The sequence below is a fragment of the Sander vitreus genome, chromosome 3 (genome assembly GCF_031162955.1).
Source record: "Sander vitreus isolate 19-12246 chromosome 3, sanVit1, whole genome shotgun sequence".
Classification (NCBI taxonomy): Eukaryota; Metazoa; Chordata; class Actinopteri; order Perciformes; family Percidae; genus Sander; species Sander vitreus.
Genome location: NC_135857.1, coordinates 22,259,271 through 22,283,332, shown reverse-complemented (window position 1 = coordinate 22,283,332; position 24,062 = coordinate 22,259,271). Strand labels below are relative to the sequence as shown.

The window sequence follows — 24,062 nt, the reverse complement described above, 5'->3', positions numbered from 1 at the left end:
AGTCAAAGGTTCATACGGGCCAAGCTGCACATATATGGGGCCCTATGAGCACATTAATCCAGCCATGTTATTGATGCTGTACAAGGTGTTATATGGGACAAAATTTCCCCCAAATTATTGGGTAAAATTATGCTATGAATTTAAGAATAAGTTTTAAGAACATTCAGTATTTTGTATATTGTCTGGTATAACTGTGACAATATGCATTTAACACCTTATTCTGGAAATTTAGCAAAGTACTTAATTTATATTAATCCTACAAGGGAAACTACAATGTTTTCACTGTTAATACATATTACCTACAGACCTGAAATAATTTTTTTTTTTATACTTTTCAATTTTGCTCATCTAGTTTTACCAACCAGTAATACTATATTTATGTTAATGTATGATGTAATTATGATTGGGCATTTAGCAAGTGTCCTATTGTAGGTTTATGTCCAATTTGTTTTTTACTCCAGTTTTTATGTATACTGTAAATTGATTTGAAACAAAACCGTCACATTTTCTGCGCTTCTACCCAATATCTACTTCTCACTGAAATTTTTAAACAATTTCAAGTAACAGAAGCTTTTGAAACCAGGACTTTTAATTCAAATCACTGTACACAGGATGTAATTCAATACAAAAAAAATTGATGAGAAACGGACACTTTTTTTTCCGAAATTCTCACTTTAATTGGCATTTACCATTCATAACTTTTTTTTCCTTTTCTTTTTTTTTTTAAAAAAATGAGGAAACTGTACATTGGTAGAGAAATCCCCAAACCCGAATGGATATTTCCACAAATATGTGGCATATACATTTTGTTGACTGAGGTGAAAATACAGTAATCCTTAAAGGATATACCATGACAAGTATGATAAGCTATGTAATGCATTTGTTTTGAGCACAACAGAGTATGAATTAGTCTAACCATCCTCAAATGTACCATCATTGACAGCATAAAAAACCCCCAACCAAGTCCAGTACTAGTGAACATGATTAAAGCGAACGTTGTGAACGAGACTTCTTAGCATAGATCCCAGCTCTCAAACTTTCAATCATCCTGTTCCCTATTAAACACACAGTATACAATGTATTAAATTCCAAACAGTACAGGTTACAAAATCCCTCAAGATGCCTCGGGAATGTTTCAGTTAAACTCTCCCAGAGTTTAACATAAAATTCCTGATATAGGCATGACTTCATGTCACGCATAAATCTACAACCTAAAAAAAAAAGAAAAAGAAAAAAAAAAAAGCCAGAGACAAAAAAACAAAACAAGTACAATGAGAGAGACCCCCCCCAAACAAAGACAAAAAAAACATCACAATGACCGAGAAGCCGAAGAAGAAACCGAATGGAATTTATAGTATTAAAAAAAAATAATGCATTTCTGCAACAGCGTGCCTAAAAACATTACTCTTATGAAAATAGTAGATACAAATATTATCTGCATTGTACAAGAAACAAGGTACATGGAGCCCTGACAAGCGAGTCTAGGGATGTCACTACTACTCGGCTTCTTTATCTTCCTCCTCAGCCTTGTCCTCCTTTTCCTCTGCTTCATCTGCTGCTGCAGCCTCCTGAAGGATGGAGAAAACATGCTTTACCGTTTTGGTTCTCTTTGAATACTGCTACAGTGCAAATTTCACAAAGAGACAAGCTTCTAATACCTTCTCAGCTTTTGCTTCCCCGTTTTCTGCAGAAACCTCTTCTTTCTCAACCTCAGGTTCTTCTTTCTTCTTCTCCTCTGCCTTGGCCTTGGCGGGCTGTTTGGCTACCTTTTTGGTCTTGGGAGGTGCCTGCCATGCAAAAAACAAACCAAGTAGCACAAAACGCACTACTGTTTAATGCCTGCAATATAGAATAAAGCAGTGCGTTTTAAAATTGATAGTGGTCTTGTTCACTAATGACACTAGATTAGTCTTTTTTACCTTTGTCTTCTCTGGCTGTGCTTCTGGTTGTGTCTCCTTCTGCAACACACACGCATAATACAATTATGTGCCATATTACGCTAACAAAATACACATTAATAGAATATGCACAGATTAAACTATAATGGCATGGTCTTAGCAGAACTTACGTTTTCCAACCGCCGCGACTTTCTCCTTATAGGCTAAAAAAGGAACACAAGACATTAGTTCAGTCATTTGAAAGTATTGATACATAACATACAGAATCATAGGAGGTGAAGGTGAAATGCATTGTGGGATTTTTTTTTGCATAATGGTGTTTATGCTATGGACATGTCTTGTGAGAATTTTTAGGGCATCACCTACAATAAACATTTTAACTTAGAATCAGAGCACTCAAATTACAGATGGGCAAAGTAGCAAATAAGAGACCACTTTGGGTTGCTTATTAACCAGCACCTCCTAGAGGCAGTGCAGCGCCACAACCCAATACACAGACCAGGTGTAGATAAAATATTTTAACCAATTAATTGACACTTTCCCTAGAACTTAAGTTTCTTACATGCAGGATTAAAACTGGGCTGCACTGTATTATGTAAAAGGCCATCCTGCATCAATCAAGACCTCTTGACATAAAGTAGAACAAAATGTTCATTTAGGTACAAGCTGGGGTGCCGAGATAAGTTTGTGAGTTAATACTTGAATACTAACCTCTGTGCTGTCATCTGCACCGGTAGACTATGAAAAAAAGAGAAAGAAAAATTAAAAAGCCAGCAACAACAACCATTCATGATGAGTGAGTTTAAGTGGGTGTGTAACGCAAAGGGGAGGGGGATGGGCATCACTCCCTCCCCTTAAATCACAAAGAAATTATGCAACCTTAAAGTGGGGAGGGGAATCTAACACGTTTCCAAGTTAAATAGAATTAGCCAGTTCTAGTTTATTCCCGCCAAACACTGTAGTGCATCTGCATCCTTCACGAGACAGCCATGTTTTTGTTAAGTAAGCATGGTGCTGTAGCTACTGGGAAGAGAAGCGGGAAGAGTTTAGTGGGGTTCCTCCACACGCGCTACCAATAGAATACAGTGAATCCGCTTTATGTTCCCAACATGACTAACCCTCATTATTGTTCCATGATGTCTCCACATAATAAATACGGGCTTCAGTTAAAACAACCAGATGTGTCGCTGTTTGAGGATTTATCAGCTGCCATGACGCTCCTAAAGAAAAGACCTCAAGGGTGACGAGCAACAGCTTTAAAGTACGCAGAGGTCATAAAAACTGTGCGGGCTGCAAATACGCATATAACTCGACATTTACCAAAAGCAAATATCTGCCTAAATAGTAACGCATCAAACCAACGATAATTTCAAATGTCCAGAGGCAATTACGCAAGACATTTCCTTGAAATGGCAACCTGTACATCAACGATGGTTACACCCCTTTGTTTGATCTCAGCACACCGGGAAGGCAAATGATTATTAAGCCACGACCATATACATTTTAGCAAAGTAACCAAGTAGTCGCATTAGAGAAGAACATGGATTTTTGCAAACGTGTTCGATGAAAAAGCAAATTGAACTGCACTAAGTAAAAAGGCGCCACTTCCCTGTATCAACATGGTAGACACGACAGAGCTGAGCACAGCAAAGGCTGACTTCATGCATGCACATGGACACACTGTAGCAAATATTTAGAACGTTACATTATAGTGCGTGCAGTGTAAAAAGATACATTGTAGCGAAATAGAGCATTTAACAAATGTTAATAAATATACAAGGATTCATATTTCACAAACTGTACATATTTCAACTTACTTTAGTTTTCCTTCCCATCGTTGCTACGCTTTGTACGATAGAGATAAAAGAATAAAGCAGCCTTTCACAGTTCACGAAATAAAATGTGGGTCAGACGTAGAATACACCTCAGCCTATACCTCCAGCTCCAGAGCGTCTGTAACTTAACATTAACGTTCGACCACTACTAAAACCAGCTCAAACCGGATTGGATGCCCCTCTCTGTATATTTTATCCCTTTATCCTACCAACCTAGCAGGGAGAGTAATCCCCCGCCCCTTGCTTCTAGTGATTGGCTTTCAGGTCGAGGGAACACATTTTTGAACCATAACATTTTACCTGTGTGGGCAGGATTGTATGCCAATCAGTTAGCCAAGCCAACTTACTTTTTAATCACAGGCTGTTCCCAGGGTGTGTAAAACTTGGAAAATGCACGACAGTCATGTAAATGTCTTGAGGTGTTACATAACGCATAAACATATATACAGACGCTTGCCAAGTCTTAAATGTGTGTGATATGTGTTTTTTTTTGTTTTTAAAATGCCCATGCACACTGCCATTGAAAGTCTCGTTATTAAAAAGTCTTGTGAGACACCCTAATGATTACACACACTTCACCAACTCATATTAACTATCATCATATGAACATACATTTATTCATTGGTGTTGTAAAAACGACATGTAGGCCTATGTAATTTGGCCATAACCTGAATGGCATAATTATTATGTAACTTCGCCGTCCAGCAGCTCCACAGCTGCAACAAGGAGGAGGAACAAACATGGCGTCTGGCTATGCGTGGTTCCTTGTGCTGGGGTCGGTTTTCCTGTGCAATCTCATGAAAACACTCCTGCCGACCATATCCTCTTTCGTAAGTAGGGGCTATTTCTTGAATATATGAAGTGTGTGCCTCGAAGGTATATGCTGTTGCTATATATTATGAGTGTTAGTGTAATTCCTGTAGCCTCGTCCTAAAGACAGCAGACTATTGTTGACTAGCTAAGCTTACTGTAAGCTAATAATGCTAGCTAGCTACATGTATGAAACAACGTAGCTGTTCTGCTATAGTCAGAGGGTGGGGTTTTCCCGAGATCTTTCTACACCAAGGGGGGGAAACATTTTGTGCTGCACCATTGTTCAAATGTAAGAAGCCGATTGTAACGCTAGGTAATTGTTTAACTGCAAAATATAGCTTCAATACTGAACATCTGTTCTCTAAACGTCTGGGGACGAGAACCATAGGTGATACCACATTTTATTGTCTAGCAGTAACATTTAAGAACTGTGTGATTGCGTCTCTGCATCCATAAACAACAGCCTACATTACAGTTAAACTCTGTCTTTCTGATTTCCCAGTAATAGTGTTTTTCCTTCTTTAAAGCTCTCAAAGATGGTGCAGAAAGATGCTGAGCAGGAGAGTGAGATGAGGGCTGAAATCCAGGAAATGAAGAAGGAGCAGGCCTCGATTAGCATGATGGATGAGTTTGCTAGATATGCCAGATTGGAGCGCAAAATCAACAAGATGACAGACAAGCTGAAAACACACGGTGAAAGACTAAAGTAGTTACTGTGACTGACATACTAGCATACACAATGTGACTGACAATACCCCAAAATGAAGTCCAATACATTAGTAACAGACAGCCTTTGAGGAGCTTCAATTACAATGCAGTACAGCTTTGACGTTGTAATGCATTAGATTCACAACATCAGGAACATCTACAAACAGCAACACTATAATAATAATAATAATAATAATAATAATAAATAACTTTTTTAATTTCTGTGACAGTCAAAACAAATTGAACATAAACTTTAGAAAGTTTGTGTTTATTGCAGGGCCCTTTTGTGTTACTGTTCCTGTTATTTATTCCACCCCATATAGAGTTCAACAGTGTGGTTCCGGAAGTAAAAATCCCATTCATTTTCTTCATAAGGATTTAGATTATTTGCTGTGATGTCTAAACCATCCAAGGTAGACTTACCACGAGCTGCGAAGGTTTATGCCCCTGTAGAGGCCAGAAGGCTGTATGATATCAACCTGTGCTTCACCATGTGATGGAGAAGTATTACACTACCCACAATCCTAAGCGTAACAATGGAAATGTTTAACGCACCCGCGAACGTCTACCACTTAAGTTTATGATCGTTTTTGTACACAGTCGTTTACCTTTACATTTTCAAAATGTTCTTTTGCGCAGAATCAAATGTTATATGGTCACGATTCAGTTCGCAGCTGGTTGGCTTGGTTCCAAAAAGTGGGCAGTCACTGTTGAGCTCTATAGGTTCACAGCAGGTTCAGAAACTCAGGGGGAGAAATATGTTGTGATACACTATCACTTTTACTGTTAAAGGCACACATTGTGACTTCCACACCTGTGCATGTCTGCGCCAGCAGATTCACACATTAAAACTACCAACCGCAGGAAGTAGCTGGAGGTCTTGGAAAACATACTTACTGATTGTTCAGTGGTAACAGCTGCTCCCTGTTGCTGTCCTTCAGCCTCAGTCTTAGGATTATCTTGTGCACAGACAGGAAGTGGCTAATCAGAATTTCAGTATGATACACATATACAGCAGAGCAAACGCTGTTTCAGATTGTTTCTGTTTTGATATTTTCTTTTTCTTAACTGCACACTAAATTTTCCATGTCTCAGCTATACAGCCCATATACTCTAAATGTATTTTTATGAAATGTCCAAAATTGAAATGAACAAACGATTTACTTAATGTACTATATCGATATTTCTTATGGGTTTAATTTACAATACAAGACCTTTCAAAGAATGGACTTTTGTGATACTTGCCATGTTACCCTATCACTAGGTGGAACACAATAATTGTGCAATGTACAAAAATAGGTGCTTAGCCTGGATTCAGATTCAGTCATTCAATTTGGTTGTGTATATAGGGACCAAAAAGAACGGTTGTTTAATAACAACCTTTCTTTTTGGTCCCTATAATCTGACTTTGACTGAGGTGAAAAAATAATTTTCTCCACCATTAACTTGGTTTTTCACATATTTAATCGATGTAGCCTGAAAATATAAGAGCATCGTACCTTTCCTTGCAAATATTCTTGCTCTTTTCTCTCCTGTTGCTCGCTGCTGACGGTACAAGATGTAAATATTCAGCTAGCTAGGTGCTCATTAACGCGTAATCATTTTCTCAACGGGTGGGCCTTTTTGTAAAGACACTGTCACGGTTGTCATGGTAACCAGCAGAACAATTGGTAAAAACTTTTACCTTGATTATTTATTTATTTATTTTTACTATACAGACTCAAATAATGAAGTAAAATGAACTGGCTATTCGGTCTGGTTAGCAGGCTAAAAGGCACGCCAATCGTGTTTAAAGAAGGCTGCATTACAACAAAAATCAATGTATTGAGTCTAACAGTTGTGTATTTCTTCACTTCTGCAGTGAAATCAAGAACAGCGCAACAAGCCAAAATGAAATGGGTTGTAAACATTGTCTTTTATATACTGCAGGTAGGTGGAAATTGTAAGTAGAAGCACATAAGCACAAGCACAGGAAATGCATTTAGTTGTAGATTCTACATGAGACATACACAGAGCTACTTCGGTGCCAAAAATGTAAGCGTGGACCATGATACAAAACCTCCTGTTAATGTTATCTTAGTACTTTATTTGGATACTTTTTAGGAATAGAACGTAAAAGTTGATATTGCTAGCATAAAGTTGAGCTAATAAAATACCCATTACGTATTATATACCTACATATTTCTTTTTATTTGTCAGGCTGCTCTGATGATCTCCTTGATATGGAAGTATTACTCTGATCCAGTGACAGTGGTCCCCAGTAAATGGATTGCCCCTGTGGAGCGCCTTGTGGCCTTCCCAACAGGAGTGGCAGGTAATCAATCAGTTTTTCATATTTGATAGAATAAAATATAATTTATGAACAATACATGCAGAACAGCTCATCTATAACTATATAATACACATAATACACAACAGAAATTGGTTATACATTGATAATAAAACCACATGCCTTTCGTTTTGATTTTTCTTGTACTGATTCAAACACAATGCTGATGTGTGTATATATAAATTACAGTATGCTGTGTTTTCCCTACGTTATGCTTTCACTGATAGAGCTGTTCTTTCCCTTCAGGTGGAGTGGGAATCACATGCTGGCTGGTGGTTTGCAACAAAGTGGTTTCACTGGGTCTCCATGCCGTCAGCTAGAGACGGCAGCTGAGTTAAATACACTGGTTTTCTAACTTATTGCTCAACATGTAGTTGATGAAATCCACAAATTTGTGTCATTTTTTTTTGACAGCTGCTTCAGACCAACATGTAAAAATGCAGTGCATTTTTTGTAGGCTGTTTCATATTGCAACACAGTATTAAGTTGATGTTGAATTTTGTTCTTTTTGTTTTGATCATTTTGTTTTAATTGTAATGATGTATTGGCTGTATTATTTCAAAAAATAATAGTTTGGAAATGCCTTTTGAAGAAAATAAAACAAAAGATAAGCTTCTATTTATTTGAATGTTATAAGTTGGGAATTCACAAGCAAGTTGTGAAGGATTAAAACAAAGTAGATAGTTTACAATGGATCTGTGTGTAGCTCTTGGTCAAACAATCATTCATTCAGAGAAATACTTCATCCACTTCCAGTAAAGGCGACATTTTTGACCTCAGCTGTGTTCTTCTGTGTAGTCACTAAATCAGTGACTTTACTCAGACCAAAGAGCTCCTCATCAGCCTGCTCTTTCTTTTTTGAATGCCCTTTACTCGTCCTGAGGGCTGCACACTCCATCTCTCCTGGATTTCCCAGCTTGTAGACAAAGATCTTGAATACCACTGCTGAGTGTCTCCAACTTGATCGGGCTCTTGGCACTTTGACAGAGACTCAAGTCCACACTGCTGTCGGCAGATCTTCCACTGTGCAGGTTCACAATAGATTGTTTAAAGGTGTAGTTGTGTCTGATTTTGGGGAGCTTGTATCCTTTTCTTTTGGGTTTAGTTGCATTCAGAGACTTTTCTAAAATGTATGACGTTTTGCTCTTGTGTTCCTCTGTTTTTAGCTCTTCTAACACCTGTGGGGCCTCTGATGCCTCTTTTTCTTCATCACTTTCTCCCTCAGTTTGATATTCTGGGCTCTCTTCTGAAGAACCACCATGCTCACTGGTGTCTGAAAACAAATGTTATACTTTTTTTGATAAATACTGAATGACCTGAAAAGAAAACACATTTAGCTCCATTACTAAGACCCCATTCTAAGTTTGCTCTTAATGTCTGTGGTGTTTGTTGTCTTGTGTGAGAGAGATGTTGGTGGATTAGTACCACTATGGTATTTTGTCTTTCAACATCGTACATGTGTGCATTGCTTGGAGTTGTCGCATGTAACATTAATGAAATGCTCACCTGCACATGTTTCAGTACACTCTTGGCGATTCTCTTCTAATGTGACATTTGCAGAAACCTCTGTCTCTGGCTTTTCTGTTACCAAAGACTCCTGCACTGGATTGTAACAACACTGAAATGATATACAGGCTTTATTAGTATGAAAACAAAATCTTGGAACTATTTGGATAATAACACAAATTCATACAGTATACGACAAAATTTACAGATCTGAAAAGTCTTTAGAGGTAAAGAAATGTGTTCAAATGTCCTATCGCCACAACTACGTTCAGCATAAATCAACAGTTAGGCAAACGAGTAAAATGGGGTGTAAAAATTCTGAAAATACACCACACAATATTTGAATGATACCCAGTTCACAGAGCTCTCTTGCTCCTCCAGCCTTTCTTCAGTCATATATTCTAACTCCAAAAGACTTGCAGCCGCAGTGGGGAGAAGGACTAATTCATCTGTTTGAACCTTCTTGCTTTCACTGCCTGTAAATTAGAAACGACTCAGACAAAACCCACTTAAGCCAAAACAAATTATATATAGCCCAACTGAGTAGCTTGTTAGGTTTGTATACCTTTTTTGGAAGATCTGTGGGAGTAAATATTGTGCGTTTCCAGTTTTCTCTTTCCATCCTGTAAAGGAGAAACAAAAGATGCGATGTATACACAGTCTGATATCAGATATCTCTTACGTGTTCAGCCAAAGCAATCTTGACAGTTATTGTGGAATATCATTAAAAATCAAAAGATCATTTGAAATCTACGCCTGGGAAATGCTTGCATAGAACTTTAATTTATAATGTTTGGTTTTCTCTGTGTCATTTGAGACCACAAAGCAGGGATTACACCATCAAACACAAGCATTAAGCTCTCAGTATCTGTAGTTGACTAATGGACAATCTTCTGTGGAAAATATTGATCCAGACATCTTAACCAAATTCTCCCACAAATGCTTAGTCTGACGTCAAATGGGATATGTGAAACATTGTTATTATGGGATGCAAGCGTGTGGAACTGTGCTACCATCACTGACGACAGAAGCTTGCACAATAAACAATACTGTATGTTAACAAGGACATCTCTAATGCTGTAAAGAATATTACCTGGGAAACAGCTCTTTTTAACTTACTTGAATTTCCTTGTTTAGCTGATATATTTGCTCTTGCAGATAGCAGGATATCTTTCTCGCCTCATTGATCTTTCTTTGCTCAGTGACTATTTGGCGATTGAATGAGGCTTGGCACAACTCAAGATTCTTCTCCAAGTCCTAGATTATAGCATTAAAGAGCAAGCGAGCATAGATAAAATCCTAAAAATTCCCGTTATCATTTATATCCCCAGTGTATTGGTGTAGAATTTACATTTCTCGGCTGTGGCCATGAGGGCTGCTAGGAGTTCTAGAGTATCAGTATAAACAGTATCACCCACCACCATCCCCTGCCCCTGCTCCTCCATACCAATATCCTCTTGTCCTTGTCCTCCAACTCTGCATAGGCCCTGGTCAGTCTGAAGGCGAGTTCCTCCCTTTCCAGCAGACTGTGATCCTGGCTGAGCAGCTGTAGGTGCTGGAGACTGGCCTTTGCACTTAGCAACTTATTTTCTGTGGTTTGTAGCTGCCTTGCCAGATTGTCACGGCAGGCACGGGTCTCACGCAGCAACCCTTGCAGGACTCGGATCTCGTTGCTGTGCTTGGTGAGGATCTGGGGATGGCGTCAAGAGAAATGGTAAGAAAATTGCTGTAATTATTGCTGGGAAATGATAAAGGCATTACTTGGAAAAACAGAAAAAAAAGATTTCTGCCTGTGAAAAGAAACCAATGAGCATGCATCGGTTCCTCTCTCCAGGCAGAAGATCTGCAGCTTGTCATTTTGAATGTTAAATGAGAGTAGATGTAGGATCCGTGGTTTTACTTTTATAGATGAGTTCCCACCATCTGAGCAGTGATACCAAAGGGACAAAACCAACCAACCTGTGAGAGGCTGCCCTCAGAGTCTTGGAAGTGCTGCAGTGCCACTGTGTGGCGAAGCTGGAGCCTCTTCAGCAGCTTGTTCTCAGTCCTGGCTTCGCCTAGCTGCTGCTGCAGATGCCACACCTGGCTCTTCAGCTCCCTGATGCAGTTCAAGTCGGCAGACTTTAAAACCTGTATGGGCTTGATCGGAGGCAACTTCAGGACTTGCCGGTTTGCGCTGTTGTTTGTCTTATGCCTGTGGGGCCCTTGTGCTTTTTTACCTAAAAAAGAAAAAGAAAACTCACGATAGTGTGAATTGCATCCAATATGTTTACATATAAACAACACAAGTCCTACTACACAGATGTTAAATAAAATGCCTTTTTTTCTTCCGCATGTTTTTGATGCCTGCCACTTGTCTGATGTCTTGACTTCTGGGTTCTTGTCTGTAAGAGAGTCAGCCTGGTCTTCAAAGTCAGATGAGTAGTGTGAGCTATTAGAGCCACAGCACACTCTGGAGGGAGAGGACCACCTAGAGGTGTCAGTGCTGCAGCCCACAGCATCACCATCTCACACTCATCACTTCTTTATAGTCTTCTCCACTCTGAGAAAAGAACAAAAAGGAAAACAGTGAACTTATTCAAAGTAAAAATGAAGTAGGATACCATTGATGGGTTAAAACAATATAGCTACAGAGCTTTTATGAGATCAATAAAACTGTATGCCTGTATGTAATCACTGTTTAAAAGTTTAATAACGACCTTTCTTTTTGGTCCCTATAATCTGACTTTGACTGAGGTGAAAAAATAAAATTTTCTCCACCATTAACTTGATTTTTCACATATTTAATCGATGTAGCCTGAAAATATAAGAGCATCGTACCTTTCCTTGCAAATATTCTTGCTCTTTTCTCTCCTGTTGCTCGCTGCTGACGGTACAAGATGTAAATATTCAGCTAGCTAGGTGCTCATTAACGCTTAATCATTTTATCAACGGGTGGGCCTTTTTGTAAAGACACTGTCACGGTTGTCATGGTAACCAGCGGAACAATTGGTAAACACTTTTACCTTGATTATTTATTTAGTTTTACCATAGAAAAACAATAAATACTTTTTTTTTTCTATTGTAAAAAGTTAATCGGAAACACTTCTTATAGAAAAGTTGCAATATAAAATGATATTCCAAATATAAAAAATATAGACTAGGCCTATGTTTGTCCCCTAAACGGGCCAGAGTTCCTGCGTTTGGAAACCAAAGCCTGACAGCCTATGTGCTTGTCGGTGCTATTTCTGTCCATATATGCACTCGGCAAAAGAGCTGGAGACTTCACTGTCCTCTGCGACAGACAGCTGAAGTTGCCAATCAGTCTGTGTGGGGCTGCGCCCCTAGGGGCCAACCCGCCAATCCTGCACTAATGGAGCTCGGAGACAAAAATAGCCTCAGCGGTGTGTGTGTGTGTGTGTGTGTGTGTGTGTGTGTGTGTGTGTGTGTGTGTGTGTGTGTGTGTGTGTGTGGGATCTCGGTGCTGTGTCTCCGTCCTGGGTGAGCTCTAATAATAGAGGAGGCCGCCTGCTCCTTTAAGAGCCTACTTGTTGCATAGGCTACTCTACAAAATATATTGTAACAAAATGGTTATCAAAGTATTTCTCGCCTCTTCATCGGGATCCACTGCGGTAAGCATTCCGTCCGTTGCGACTGATTTCTCGATAGAATCAACTTTTCCGTTTGTACTTCTTAAACCGATCAGGACTTTCACTCACCCTGATTCAAGAGCGAATTGAATGTCCCTTGCCTTTGATTTCGCATACGTAAAGCCCATTGGCATGTTTATGACTTGATGTGTTCTTAGTTTTATGCTACAGCACTGCTTCATTAGCCTACTTCATTATCCCGCAAGTCTGTGTGATTTACATGCAGAGCTTTCTAGAACAGGGGCTCCCAAAAGTTTTTTTTTAATGTCACGGACCCCGATATGACGCTTTAGACCACATAACCAGTGTTGGTGGAGATGTTGACCCTAAGAAACAGCCTTTGCATACTATTTGTGATCAGATATAGGCTACCTTGAGTATTGTGACAAGTCGGTGATAACTACAGCAGGGAGGGGTGAATTTGTCTTCTGGATCTACTTTTGGCAAAGCCAAGTAAGCAGTTTGAACCAGCCAAGGGATGACATGGTGGCCCAATTGGCTAGCAGTGTTGTCTTACAGCAGAAAGAGCTATGTTTGATCCTCTGGAGTGGATTTTGTTTGCATGCCCCAAGCTTGTCTGTCTTCCTGGGATAGGTACAATGTCCTAAACTGTGTTTAGAAATGAATACACTAGTTTACTTTGTATCTTACAAAACACAGATCCCACCAGTGTTTATCATGTTTATTTAGTTGGACAGGGGACCAGGAAAGGGCACACCTATTATCCTGAAAGAAACTGCAATTTTCAATCTTGGAAGTTAAATATTACAGCCTTTTCCCCACATACTGTCCAATCAGTGTTGATCACTCAACGCTTATGTTATTTATTTTTCTGCCTCCCAGATCAAGAAGAAGCAGCAAGATGTGGTTGGCTTCCTGGAGGCTCTTAAAGTGGACTACACTCAGCTGGACATCGCCTGCAACGAGGAGAACCGCATGTGGATGAGGGAGAATGTCCCTGAGGAGAAGAAGCCTGCCAACGGGATCCCCTTGCCCCCTCAGATTTTCAATGAAAATGGCTACTGTGGGGTAAGTACACAGAAACATTCTTATAGGAAAGACTCTTCGTTATTAACCAGCGATTTACCCCCAGACTTCACTTCAAAATGTGCAAACCTCTGCAGTATAATACACAATATACAATTATACAACAGAGAACCATAAAGTGCTATAATCAGAGGACCTGTTATTGATTATCCTCTGAACTTACAGTAGGCCTATATACAATTACTACACTGTACATACATGCTCAAGATGAGTAAGTACTAGGAATAGAAGATGTAGTGAATTGTTAAAGAATATTTTCTTTTGTTTTCATGCAGGACTATGAAACATTCTTCGATGCAAAGGAGGACAACATGGTGTATGCCTTCCTGGGGCTGCCCCCTCCTCCTGGGTCAAAGGTTGGAACTATTTTCTGTTTTCTACTGTGGACAAAAAAACAACTTCTAAACATAATAATCTAATTTCTTTCACCCCTATGCCAGGCTGTGAATATGCTGTATTGGGACAGCATCAACAGTTTTTGTTGTTTAATCAGAGAGCTTATAGATTGCCCTTTAGCATGCAACTCAGTTAAACAAATTCTAGTTTGACTTTCTGAAATGCATCATATCCTTGAGCTGTTTGTAGTGATTATTGTGTGGCATTAGTCATTTAAGATAAAGTAAAACCATTAAAGCTGTGCAATTAACAGAATTAATCAAGCAATCATCAGAGCGTCAATAAAACACTGCACAGGGCTTGAAATGAACACCTGCCAAATACCTGTATATATGATGATGACATTTTTATTATTGTGTTATGCATACATCCCGCATACAGCCCACATGGGCTTACAAGACAGCACAACTAATTTAATCCAGATCCAGAATGCTGCACAATCCTTTTCAAGCACTAGATAGATAGATACTATAGAGTCCAAAATACTATAAAGAATACCAGATACCATAACTTGCATAATCAAATTGTCAGATCTTAATGCCTACAACAAAATTCATAAATACTGTAACTGATAAAGCATATATAATTGTAACCTTAAACATGTTGAAATGGATACAATAGCCTTTTATTTCAAGAAAACCATTTTGATTTGACAATATTCAGAGTGGTTGTAACTTCAAAACGTAGAGGAGATTTTGGCTGGTGATCCAAACCCAGTCAATTTCAAGCTGATTCTGTATGATACTCTTATGTTTAACCTGATCATTTCATTGACACAGGAAGCAGAACAGGCCGACGAGGCGCACGTTGTGGAGAATGGGACTCATGCTGAGGAAACTAATGCAGAAGTGAACCCTGATGACTCAATAGTAATGCCTTCGATACTTTCATTCCCCCCCATCATGCTGTGTTTATTTTCCCTCCTTTTCCTTTCCACCCAGTGTAACTTCTGTCCATACCTGTCGACTTGAACAGACCCTTCATTTCCTATCCTCCACTCTGTCCCAGTCATCACATTGACTAAAGGTTTTGTGTTCTGCATGAGTTAGAATCTTTAGTTCACAATAACACACTATACTGAGTTGTCATTATAATACTGTGTCATTGCATCGCTGTGTTCGCACTGACGCAGAGGTGTGGAGCATCGTGTTTCTACAATCCTGTTTACGATGTTTAAGCCATTCACTTTCTACATTTAAATCCTGCTTTAAACATCTTTAAAATAGAATAATATTTAAGTAATGTGCATCCAGGATATGCAAGATTTTACTCCACTGGTTTTCTACTTTGTGATTTAAAGTAACTAAAGAAGATTTAATGTATTTTATGTTTCTTTTGCATGAGGTTAGCTAAAAACACAACTGAAGAGTTCTGCTTAGCTGAACCTGTGATCTGCCTTTTGCTGTCCCACAGGTTATAATGCAATGCTGCATTAACAAAGTACAAACTAAGTTTATTTTAGGTGCATTTTCTTTCCAGCTTTTACTGCTCAACATTTTGGGAAATACACTCATTTGCTGAGAGTTAGATGAAAAATAATGTAACACTCATGTCTGTAATGTAAATGTGCTACAGCCAGCAAAGCCTTTGTGCTTAGCTTAGCACAAAGACTGAAAACAGGTGGAAACAGCTAGCCTGGCTATGTCCAGAGATAACAATATCCGCCTACCAGCACCTCTAAACCTCTCTAACATGTTATATCTTGTTTGTTTAATCTGTAATAGTCTGGCACCACATAACAAACTATTCCTTTAAAGCCATGCCTGATTCTCACATGTGACAAAAAGGCTGTCTTCAATCCCCGAAGCATCATTCCAAACTTTTGATTTATAAAGAACGTACTGACACCTTGTAACTTCTGCTCCTTCTTCCCCTCCTCCACTTTATTCCCAGGATTGACTAACACCTACCATTTAAGTTTCTGAATCTCTCCAACTGATCAGCTGGCCATCTTTGTGCTGTTGAAACAGTGCCTGAACAACTATTCCAATATTATTCTAAGTTTTAAGCTTTTTTTTAAATTTTTTTTTATCACATCATTTGTTTTCACCTCACAATAAGGAGGTTCCAGTGGAGGAGCGTAATGGGGATGCACACGGAGAGGAGGAGCAGGCAGCTGATGAGGAGGAGGAAGGTGAGGGTGGTGAAAAGGAGGAGGAGGAGGAGGTAGCAGAAGGAGAGACTGCAGATGATGAAGCCACGGAAGGAGAAACAGCAGGAGACGAATCCCTCGCAGAGGAGGACCAGGCAGTGGAAGAAACAGACGAGGTCACAGAAGACACAGTAATTGCCACTCAACTATAATCCAACCTCTCCTATTTTGGCCTCTCCCTTCATCCCTTGAATGTTTTGAATTGAATGTCTTCTCCTCCACCTTCCTTTTTCCGTCCCTCAGCATCTCCACTGTCCCTTTAATGTTGTCCTTTTCTTCCACATTAAGGGTTTGCCTCCTTTTTAAGTGTCTGTCGTCCTCGTACTGCATCTCCTCGTCATGTCTATCTGGATTCAGTTATTTCTTAACTAAACCACAAATATGTAACATTCCTATTCACCGTTCTTGTTCACTGTTAATTGGACATTTAACTTCTTTACTGTTGGCTTTCTGCAACTTTTTATGGGTTTTCATTGTTTTTTTATTTCCCTTCATGCGTCTTTGTATTTTGCTGATGACATTGTTACTTGTCTTCCATCCCGCATTTCACTGCATATCCAATCACTATTAACTGTCGTGGTTAAGGTGTGGCTGTAGGGTCCCACAAACACCCCACTTTGTTTGGTTCAATAAGCCTGATCTGTGGATGTTTTAGTATGAATATGTGTTATGTGTGGGGATTACTCTGTCTGACATCTCTAATACTTTCTTATCTCTTCTGTCAGCAGGCCCAGGCAGAGGAGGAAGAAGAACAGGTAGGTTTATCAAATGTTTATGAACACACTGATGTTTGCTTGCCAGTGATCTGAAAATGTTGTCTAAAATAATGATTACTAGCATGAGCTGAACTCGTAGGGTGTCTATTAACTGTCAAATTAATTTGTTTTAATTCTCACCTGAAAGCTGGATTAATAATAATATTAAAAAAAAACATTTTCTTTAGGTGCTGCTTGATATTGCAAAGTAGAAGTTAGGCTGATTGTCGTTGTTCACCATTGGTTTTATATTAAGAATTTATATTATTGAGAGTTTCTCTTCCCATTTTTAAAATGACTTATTTATTACTCAAACATTAATGTGTTTTTTTTATCAATATCCATGTGAAATTTATGTGAAATATATAATCCTCTTTTGCTAATAATGTAGAGCGTTAGTCAATCCAATGCTAACCTCTAATGTCCAGTATGTTAGACAGAAGATGATCAGCCATATCCCGAGGTACAAACCCACTGTGACAGTATTTGCAGTGTTTAACACTCCGGTTTTAGTGTAACCTTTCCCATTCTCTGTTCAAGAGCAGTGGATTATTTATTTTTTCTGCATCCCTTTGGCTGTGCAAATAGAGGCAGCATCACACCACTGAGAAAAATGTATGTGTTGGCAGTGATAATTGATTTAAATTAAACATTTACTCACTATTACACAACATATACGCATTTTAAAAATTGTACATTTCGCTTATAACTAAAACATTTTGCAGCTAGCTTTTACGTTGCACTTTCATATGCCCTGGTAATGTAGGGTTTATTGAGTTCTTGCCGTTATACGCCAATTTGAATTGAGTTCACACACAGTCTCCACCTTTTACTTCAGGTACCTGCATGTAAGAATTGGCATGTTTCTTCAGTTCGTGTTCCAGTCCATTGAAATCGCCTGACTCAATTCCCATCACTTAGATGCATCAGTTTCAGAGGTTCTTTGGCTGGTCTTCACACCAGTCTTGTTCCTCATGCACGCACGGTACGGCATTTGACCCCTTCTTTGCCCTTTTGTCCATCTTTTGGTTTGCTCCTTCCAGGAGGAAGAGGATTTGCAGTCAGAGGTAACTGTGCGTCGGTGATCGTCTCTTTCTGCGGCTCAGCCGTATAGTCATCAACAGTGTGGGTTTGATAGTGCAGAGATCAGGGAAGGCTGCTCTGGTTGGGTTGGGGGAACGGGGGACGGGGGTCTTGGTCTGCTGTTCCCACTCATCTGTATATTCTTTAACTTGCTCACTTCACTTTTCTCTCCCCATCCATCTCTTCGTCATTCTACTCCATTTTTTCCCTTCTCTTTCTGCTAACATCCTGTTCCTCATTTCTTTCCAGTTTCTGTAGCTGCTTCCCGACAACCTCAACCATCCCATATAGTTTCCATTTTAAATCAGAAGACTTTCGCATAGCGCATGCCTGTGTGCTCTTTTGCTCCCCACACAGCCTGCTGACCTGCTATCTGTCATTTACTTCTAGGAGGAAGAAGAGCTACGACAGCTTGAGGTAGATTCATGTGATGTTTTTTTTCACCTGCCCCTAGCCTTCCTGAGTTCCCTTTCTTGCTTCCTTTGCCCCCTCCCAGTCTATCAAGCATTCCTTCAAAATGTCTCTTTTACTTGTAGACTTTGTCCCACCAAGGAATAAAGAGTCATTTAGGACAACACTGTTGGCCATACCAAGAGGTTTTGCTCGCAACCTCAAGTGTGTATTGTTTCTATCCACTCACATATGCAGTGATGATTTAACGTATGACCTCCAGTGCTTGTCATAAGGACATTGCCAATATAGGAATAATTTTTAGAGAGGTAATAATGTAATATACTGAATAAAATCAAGTCCCTTGACTTACATAAGCCACTGTAGTTTGATACTGCATTACAGTATGTGTGCAATGAATTTACAGTGTGTTCTCAAGGGTTTACCCTCTTGTGCATCCCTGTTTGCACTCACAAGCTCAAACACACATCTGAACATGCACTCACACACAGGAATGTAATTTCCACTGGGGGCAGGGGAAACACGTCTCTTTCACTTTTTAAAAGCTTGTTTTTGACCCACACAGTTTTACAGTTTTAGTTTGATTTTCTCTCTAAACGGCATCCTCCTACTCTACAGATAAGAGAATATTGATTCACTCTATAAGCAGCAGTGAATGCTTTTTATGCACATATAGGAAGACCCTCGGCTTTTTTGTGCACCGCCCACTTCTGAAACCAAACCTATGCACTTGCTCACACGTTTCTCACACTGCACATTCATTTATTAGGACAGGGTTGCAAGTTTCTTGGTTAGAATTTGTTCGTAATCAACTTACTCGTAATCTAACTTTCTTAAGGAACTCTGCTTCTCTGAGACATTCCAACCTCTGCCTGATCTTCTATCACATATGCTGCTTTGCTTTGCCTTCTTTCCTCTCTACCTTTCCATCTATCTTGTCATTGTCACACCTCTCTTGCAGGAGCAAGACGAACAAGGCAGTGAGGTAGTTTCTGTGGTTTGTGGTGTCTTTTTTTATGCTTTATAGCCTTTAGAGGTTTCCACTGTCCTTCCTCTTTCTTTTGTCCCTGTGTGCTGCATGGACTTGTCGATTATTTCCATGGAGATGCCTGACGGTGTGCAGCATGATGAATAAGACAATATTTGACATACTGTAAACCGTAGGTGGATTTAGTGTTGTGACAAAAATGTGTGTCAATATATGGACCAGGTGTACCGAATTACGTTGTTCTTCTTTTCTTCTTTGTGACATTCACATACTAAACACTATTTGCTATCATATTCCATAGGAAGAAGAAGAGGCTGAAGTACAAGAGGTATATTTGTCCATTTTTTGAATATTGTGAATCTTATTGGGATTGGGATTTCTATGCATGATCTGACAGGTGTATGCAAACGTTTCCATCCAAGGCAGTTGTGTGACATGCAGTGCACATTGTGGAAATGTGACTCAGCTCTGATTTTTTTTCACTGATGAGCATTACTTCAAAGATGGCACCACACAATAGTTTCTGTTAGTTTAGTGCTGCAGTGTGCATCAAAGAACATTTGTTCAGGCATTTTCTCTGAGTCTGCCAAGACAGCTTTACTTTGTTGTTTTGATGCCTTGAGAACAGGTGGAAAGTTGTGTTGTGTTGTTCAACTCAGCCTGTGTGCACACAAGCATAACTTGGACATGTTTTGTTGTGTTGCATGGAGAGGGGACACTCTGACCTGACAGGGGACATGTCTTTTTTTTTTTTTTTTAAGAAGTCATGTATTTCGTTTCCTTTGCCAAGAGCACTTTGAAACAAAGTGGATGTGACAAGTTCCAAAGAGGATGGATGACATGGAGCACTTCTTGTTATTTCGCAGAAAAATATATATATATATATATATTATGAACTGCTGCCTAAATTGTTTCCAGGTCGTGTAGATCTGTGTGTGTAATAGTGTTTGGCACTTACTATTTTAATCCGTACAACAGGATGGAATTAAGTGATTGTGGCATCTAATTTTAGACAATGATGTCAACTCCCTTTGTAACTTGGTGAGTGTTTTTTACTTCAAGAAACCAGTCATCAAACTGGAAACAACAAGGCGCAGTTCTCAGCCACTGCAGCTGACTGATTATTTAAAGAAAACAATGTAGTGATTTAAAAACATCATCTTATATGGTGCACCATCTTAAGCATCACTCTTGTCTCACTTAATTTCACTATGCTGGTCTGTTCTGTACACACGACTCTATTGCACGTCTGTCCGTCCTGGCAGTGGGATCGGTCCTCAGTTGCTCTCTCTGAGGTTTCTACAATTCTTTCCCTGTTAAAGTTTTTTTGGGGGGAGTTTTTCCTTATCTGATGTGAGAGTCAAAGGACAGAGGGTGTTGTATGCTATTCATATTGTAAAGCCCTCAGAGGTAAATTTGTGATATTGGGCTATACACATTTTTACTTGACGTAGGTCATCTCAGGATATATAGAACTTTGTGGTGGGTCATTAGTTTCTCTCGTCCCTGCTGTTGTTGCCACCAATGAGCGCACCTCTCTCAGATTACTACTCCATTTTTAAACCAACCTCACTACAAACACAAACATGAAGTCCTCATGTCATTCGGTCATCATGACTTCACACAACCCCCTTATTTTCTCTTTTCATTTTTAACGTATCAAAGGAAGAAGAAGACTTGGAAGAAACACAGGTAGAATTACAGCAACAAGTAAAATCTTTTTTGTCACGTCTGAACTGCTGCCTGTGCTTGACATGCCTGTTTTTTTTGGGTTTTTTTTGCTCCTATTAAGAGGATGGATCTGTGTGAGACACAAATGCACTCGAAAAGTGCATCTTGATAATTCAGACCCAGTAATCACTGATTTTATTGGCATTAGGAATCCTGGCGGGAGAACAATTAGAGACAAAAATATATATTTTTTTATACCATCTGTCGGAGGTATCACCGTTGATTTTATTTGTGCAACAAACTAAGCAGATCCAACTGTAATCTTCTTTTTCTTTTTAAATCCACTAAGCTTAAAGCCCTACCTGCCCAATCTGACCCGGGTCACTGAGACAAAGGGGCTGAAACAACAAGCAACATAGACTGCACCAATTTGTACTGAAATATTTTTTTTGAAAACTTAAGATGCTATAATCACATAACAATTCTGCAGAAAGCAACTCAAAACACAGATTTTAATACACTCTTAAGGATTGTCTACCTCTGTCATCTTTCATGGTTTTCCTTGCAAGTATTTGTCATTAATACATGATTTTTTTTTAACAGGCGGAAGAGACCGAGTAGTTAAAGGCAGCTGATGTCAAGGATGTTGACCTACTACTATCCAGGTAAAACACTACACTTTCTCCCCTACTTCGTTCCAGTGCTTTTTCTTTACCACTGGAGGGCAGTAAAACATTATGTGAATTGGGCGCAAACATTACCACAACATTAATAGGTCCCCTTGGTGTTGGCATTTATGTAACCAGATTAATTAAACTGTGTTTTGCTTTTATCAAATCAAAGACCTCTGAATAAAAACAATTACTCAACCTCTCTGCTTTATTTACATACTGCGCAGCGTTATAACATTCACTGCAATGTAATGTTCTTGCCTTTACATATAAGATGAGTACATCTCCCTTACAAACACTCATACTCTCCGTTTTCTTTTGTTTTCCATTGACATGAACTTTGAGGTATTCAGTCAGAGACAACAAAATAATGTAGCAGCCTATTTACAAGGGACTGCCACAATTGGCTCCATCTGCAAACAGCTTCAGTGAGCACACAGAGTGCCTGGGGATCTCTGGAGCCATAACGGAAACATCCCACAATTTCTTTGTTTTTTTTGTTACTCTGAGGCAGTGGCAGTGATGATGATGGCGATGCTGATAATAATAATAATAATCCTAATCTTCAAAGCATGTCTTTTAGCCCTTCTCTGCATGTCAGGCATCTATGACCCACTGCTAAAAGCCACAGAGCAAGCTTTGAAGGAATGGCAATTCTTGTCTCCTTCCTCCCTTAGCTGTCTCCCAAACCCTGCGAGCCCCTGTCACGCCTTGTTAGAGGAAGCTGCTAAGTGAGCTTCAGATGTGCCTCCAGAGGAGCAGGCACACTGGGTGGGACAGGCGTAGCAGTGGTGGTGGCTGCTTCATCCACCCACCAGACAACTGGAAAATGTGTGACCTTGTTTTTCGTTTGTTTCCTGTTCGCCTTGTGTTTCAGCCTGAAGGAGCTTCCTGTTAACGTCTCTCCCTGACCCGTTGACGCTTGACCCCTTCCACCCCTCCCCAAGGCCACACTGGACCCCACTGGAAACGCGCCATCCAAACCGAAAAGTCCGAAACCCACATTTGCCCCCACCCCTTTCCCTTTTGACTGCAATGTTGACTTAATTTTTATATACTGTACTGTAATGAAAATGTGCAGAGTAGCCTAGTGGTGTCAGTTTGTTTTTAATTAGTAGCTTTTGTAAAATGCAAAACAGTTATTTTATTAAACTCAAGCATATTTCTCATGTTTAGACTTTTTGTGGCCTACTTCAGATTCAAACTCACTCTCCAGTGTGATCTGCTCTTTTATCAGTAGTTTTACCAATGTTGTGCCTTGATGACTCCTATCAAGGGAATGTATAAATGCAAACTAAGACTTCTAATGGCCACATGAGAAAAAATAAATACGCACATTCTGCAAAACTGCAAACTACTCCACCACCAAAACTGCTTCTGCCAATACTACTGTCTAATCAATGCACTTTGTTAAATGAAGAGTGAAACATGTGACTAAGACTCAGATGCAATGTAAAATGAAATAAAGTAGACTCGTAAAAAAAACTCAGTGGTTCTATTTTGTTTTATTTTAAACTCTTTTGTTGCCATATTTATAGATCAGTAGACCATTGTGTGAGCAGCGCAGGGGCAAACAGGAAAATAAAGCAAATGGCTTGTCCCAAGACATCCTGGGAAAAGAAGGAAGGGGGACATACTGTACGATACCATAGCAATATATTTTTGGCAAAGCATTGTATGTACTTTTACAATACCATGTAAGTGTTAACATGCTAAATATACAATAGGCTGTCATCTACACAGGACCCCTTCCGTACAGGTACCAACGATAAGAAGTAATTTACTCTTTGTTTAAATTGAGAGTCACTGAACAGAAATAAGATGTGACATGCAGCTTATTGGCGTAAAATCTGTTCCTCATTTCCAAAATGAAAAAACACAATATAAGGCCTGACCAGGCAAAAGTTATTAAAACAAAAGTCTACAGCCATGCAACTCTATAAGGCTGTACTGAAACGCCAGCATGCTAACATGCTGATATGTATGGGGTCAGGTTTATGTCATATCTCCCGAGCGCGATAAAACATGCTCACAAGCAAATTATATTATTTCACACCTGCAGATATTAGTCTTCACACACCAATTCAACAACCAGAGATGTACAGGTAGTTGCGGGCGTGAAACAAAACATAGGGAGAGGCAAAGAATGGCACCTGCGTGACTAAAACTT

General features: G+C 39.4%; 4 protein-coding genes across 8 annotated transcripts; 2 read left to right on the top strand and 2 right to left on the bottom strand.

Moving 5' to 3' along the window:
- Window positions 1-652: 652 nt before the first annotated feature.
- Window positions 653-3,895, bottom strand: LOC144515560 (uncharacterized). Its single transcript, XM_078246535.1, has 6 exons — window positions 3,716-3,895; window positions 2,610-2,636; window positions 2,069-2,101; window positions 1,920-1,958; window positions 1,659-1,787; window positions 653-1,568 (listed from the first exon to the last, which is right to left on the bottom strand). Exons 1-6 carry the CDS (start codon window positions 3,731-3,733, stop codon window positions 1,497-1,499), a joined length of 318 nt encoding a protein of 105 aa, XP_078102661.1. The 5' UTR covers window positions 3,734-3,895; the 3' UTR covers window positions 653-1,496.
- Window positions 3,896-4,444: 549 nt separating this feature from the next.
- get1 (guided entry of tail-anchored proteins factor 1) lies at window positions 4,445-8,159 on the top strand. 2 transcript variants are annotated; one of them, XM_078246529.1, is made up of 5 exons: window positions 4,445-4,563; window positions 5,074-5,239; window positions 7,116-7,183; window positions 7,454-7,568; window positions 7,830-8,159. In XM_078246529.1, the coding sequence occupies exons 1-5, from the start codon at window positions 4,474-4,476 to the stop codon at window positions 7,901-7,903; spliced, it is 513 nt and encodes a 170-aa protein (XP_078102655.1). In that variant the 5' UTR covers window positions 4,445-4,473; the 3' UTR covers window positions 7,904-8,159. The 2 variants fall into 2 exon arrangements, with proteins under 2 accessions (XP_078102655.1, XP_078102656.1); XM_078246530.1 differs by lacking the exon at window positions 4,445-4,563 and adding an exon at window positions 4,819-4,934.
- A 180-nt stretch (window positions 8,160-8,339) lies between these two features.
- Window positions 8,340-12,324, bottom strand: LOC144515909 (lebercilin-like protein). The gene is made up of 9 exons (XM_078247108.1): window positions 12,291-12,324; window positions 11,408-11,596; window positions 11,049-11,308; window positions 10,537-10,779; window positions 10,209-10,346; window positions 9,655-9,712; window positions 9,441-9,565; window positions 9,090-9,201; window positions 8,340-8,856 (listed from the first exon to the last, which is right to left on the bottom strand). Exons 1-9 carry the CDS (start codon window positions 12,322-12,324, stop codon window positions 8,453-8,455), a joined length of 1,563 nt encoding a protein of 520 aa, XP_078103234.1. The 3' UTR covers window positions 8,340-8,452.
- Window positions 12,325-12,478: 154 nt separating this feature from the next.
- Window positions 12,479-23,354, top strand: sh3bgr (SH3 domain binding glutamate-rich protein). Of its 4 annotated transcripts, none has more exons than XM_078246525.1 (10): window positions 12,479-12,700; window positions 13,562-13,747; window positions 14,041-14,121; window positions 14,941-15,030; window positions 16,223-16,444; window positions 17,042-17,068; window positions 18,112-18,135; window positions 19,852-19,878; window positions 21,825-21,886; window positions 22,770-23,354. In XM_078246525.1, the coding sequence occupies exons 1-9, from the start codon at window positions 12,656-12,658 to the stop codon at window positions 21,840-21,842; spliced, it is 720 nt and encodes a 239-aa protein (XP_078102651.1). In that variant the 5' UTR covers window positions 12,479-12,655; the 3' UTR covers window positions 21,843-21,886; window positions 22,770-23,354. The 4 variants fall into 4 exon arrangements, with proteins under 4 accessions (XP_078102651.1, XP_078102650.1, XP_078102652.1 ...); XM_078246524.1 differs by having other exon boundaries at window positions 17,039-17,068; XM_078246526.1 differs by lacking the exon at window positions 18,112-18,135 and having other exon boundaries at window positions 17,039-17,068.
- The last annotated feature ends 708 nt before the right edge of the window (window positions 23,355-24,062 follow it).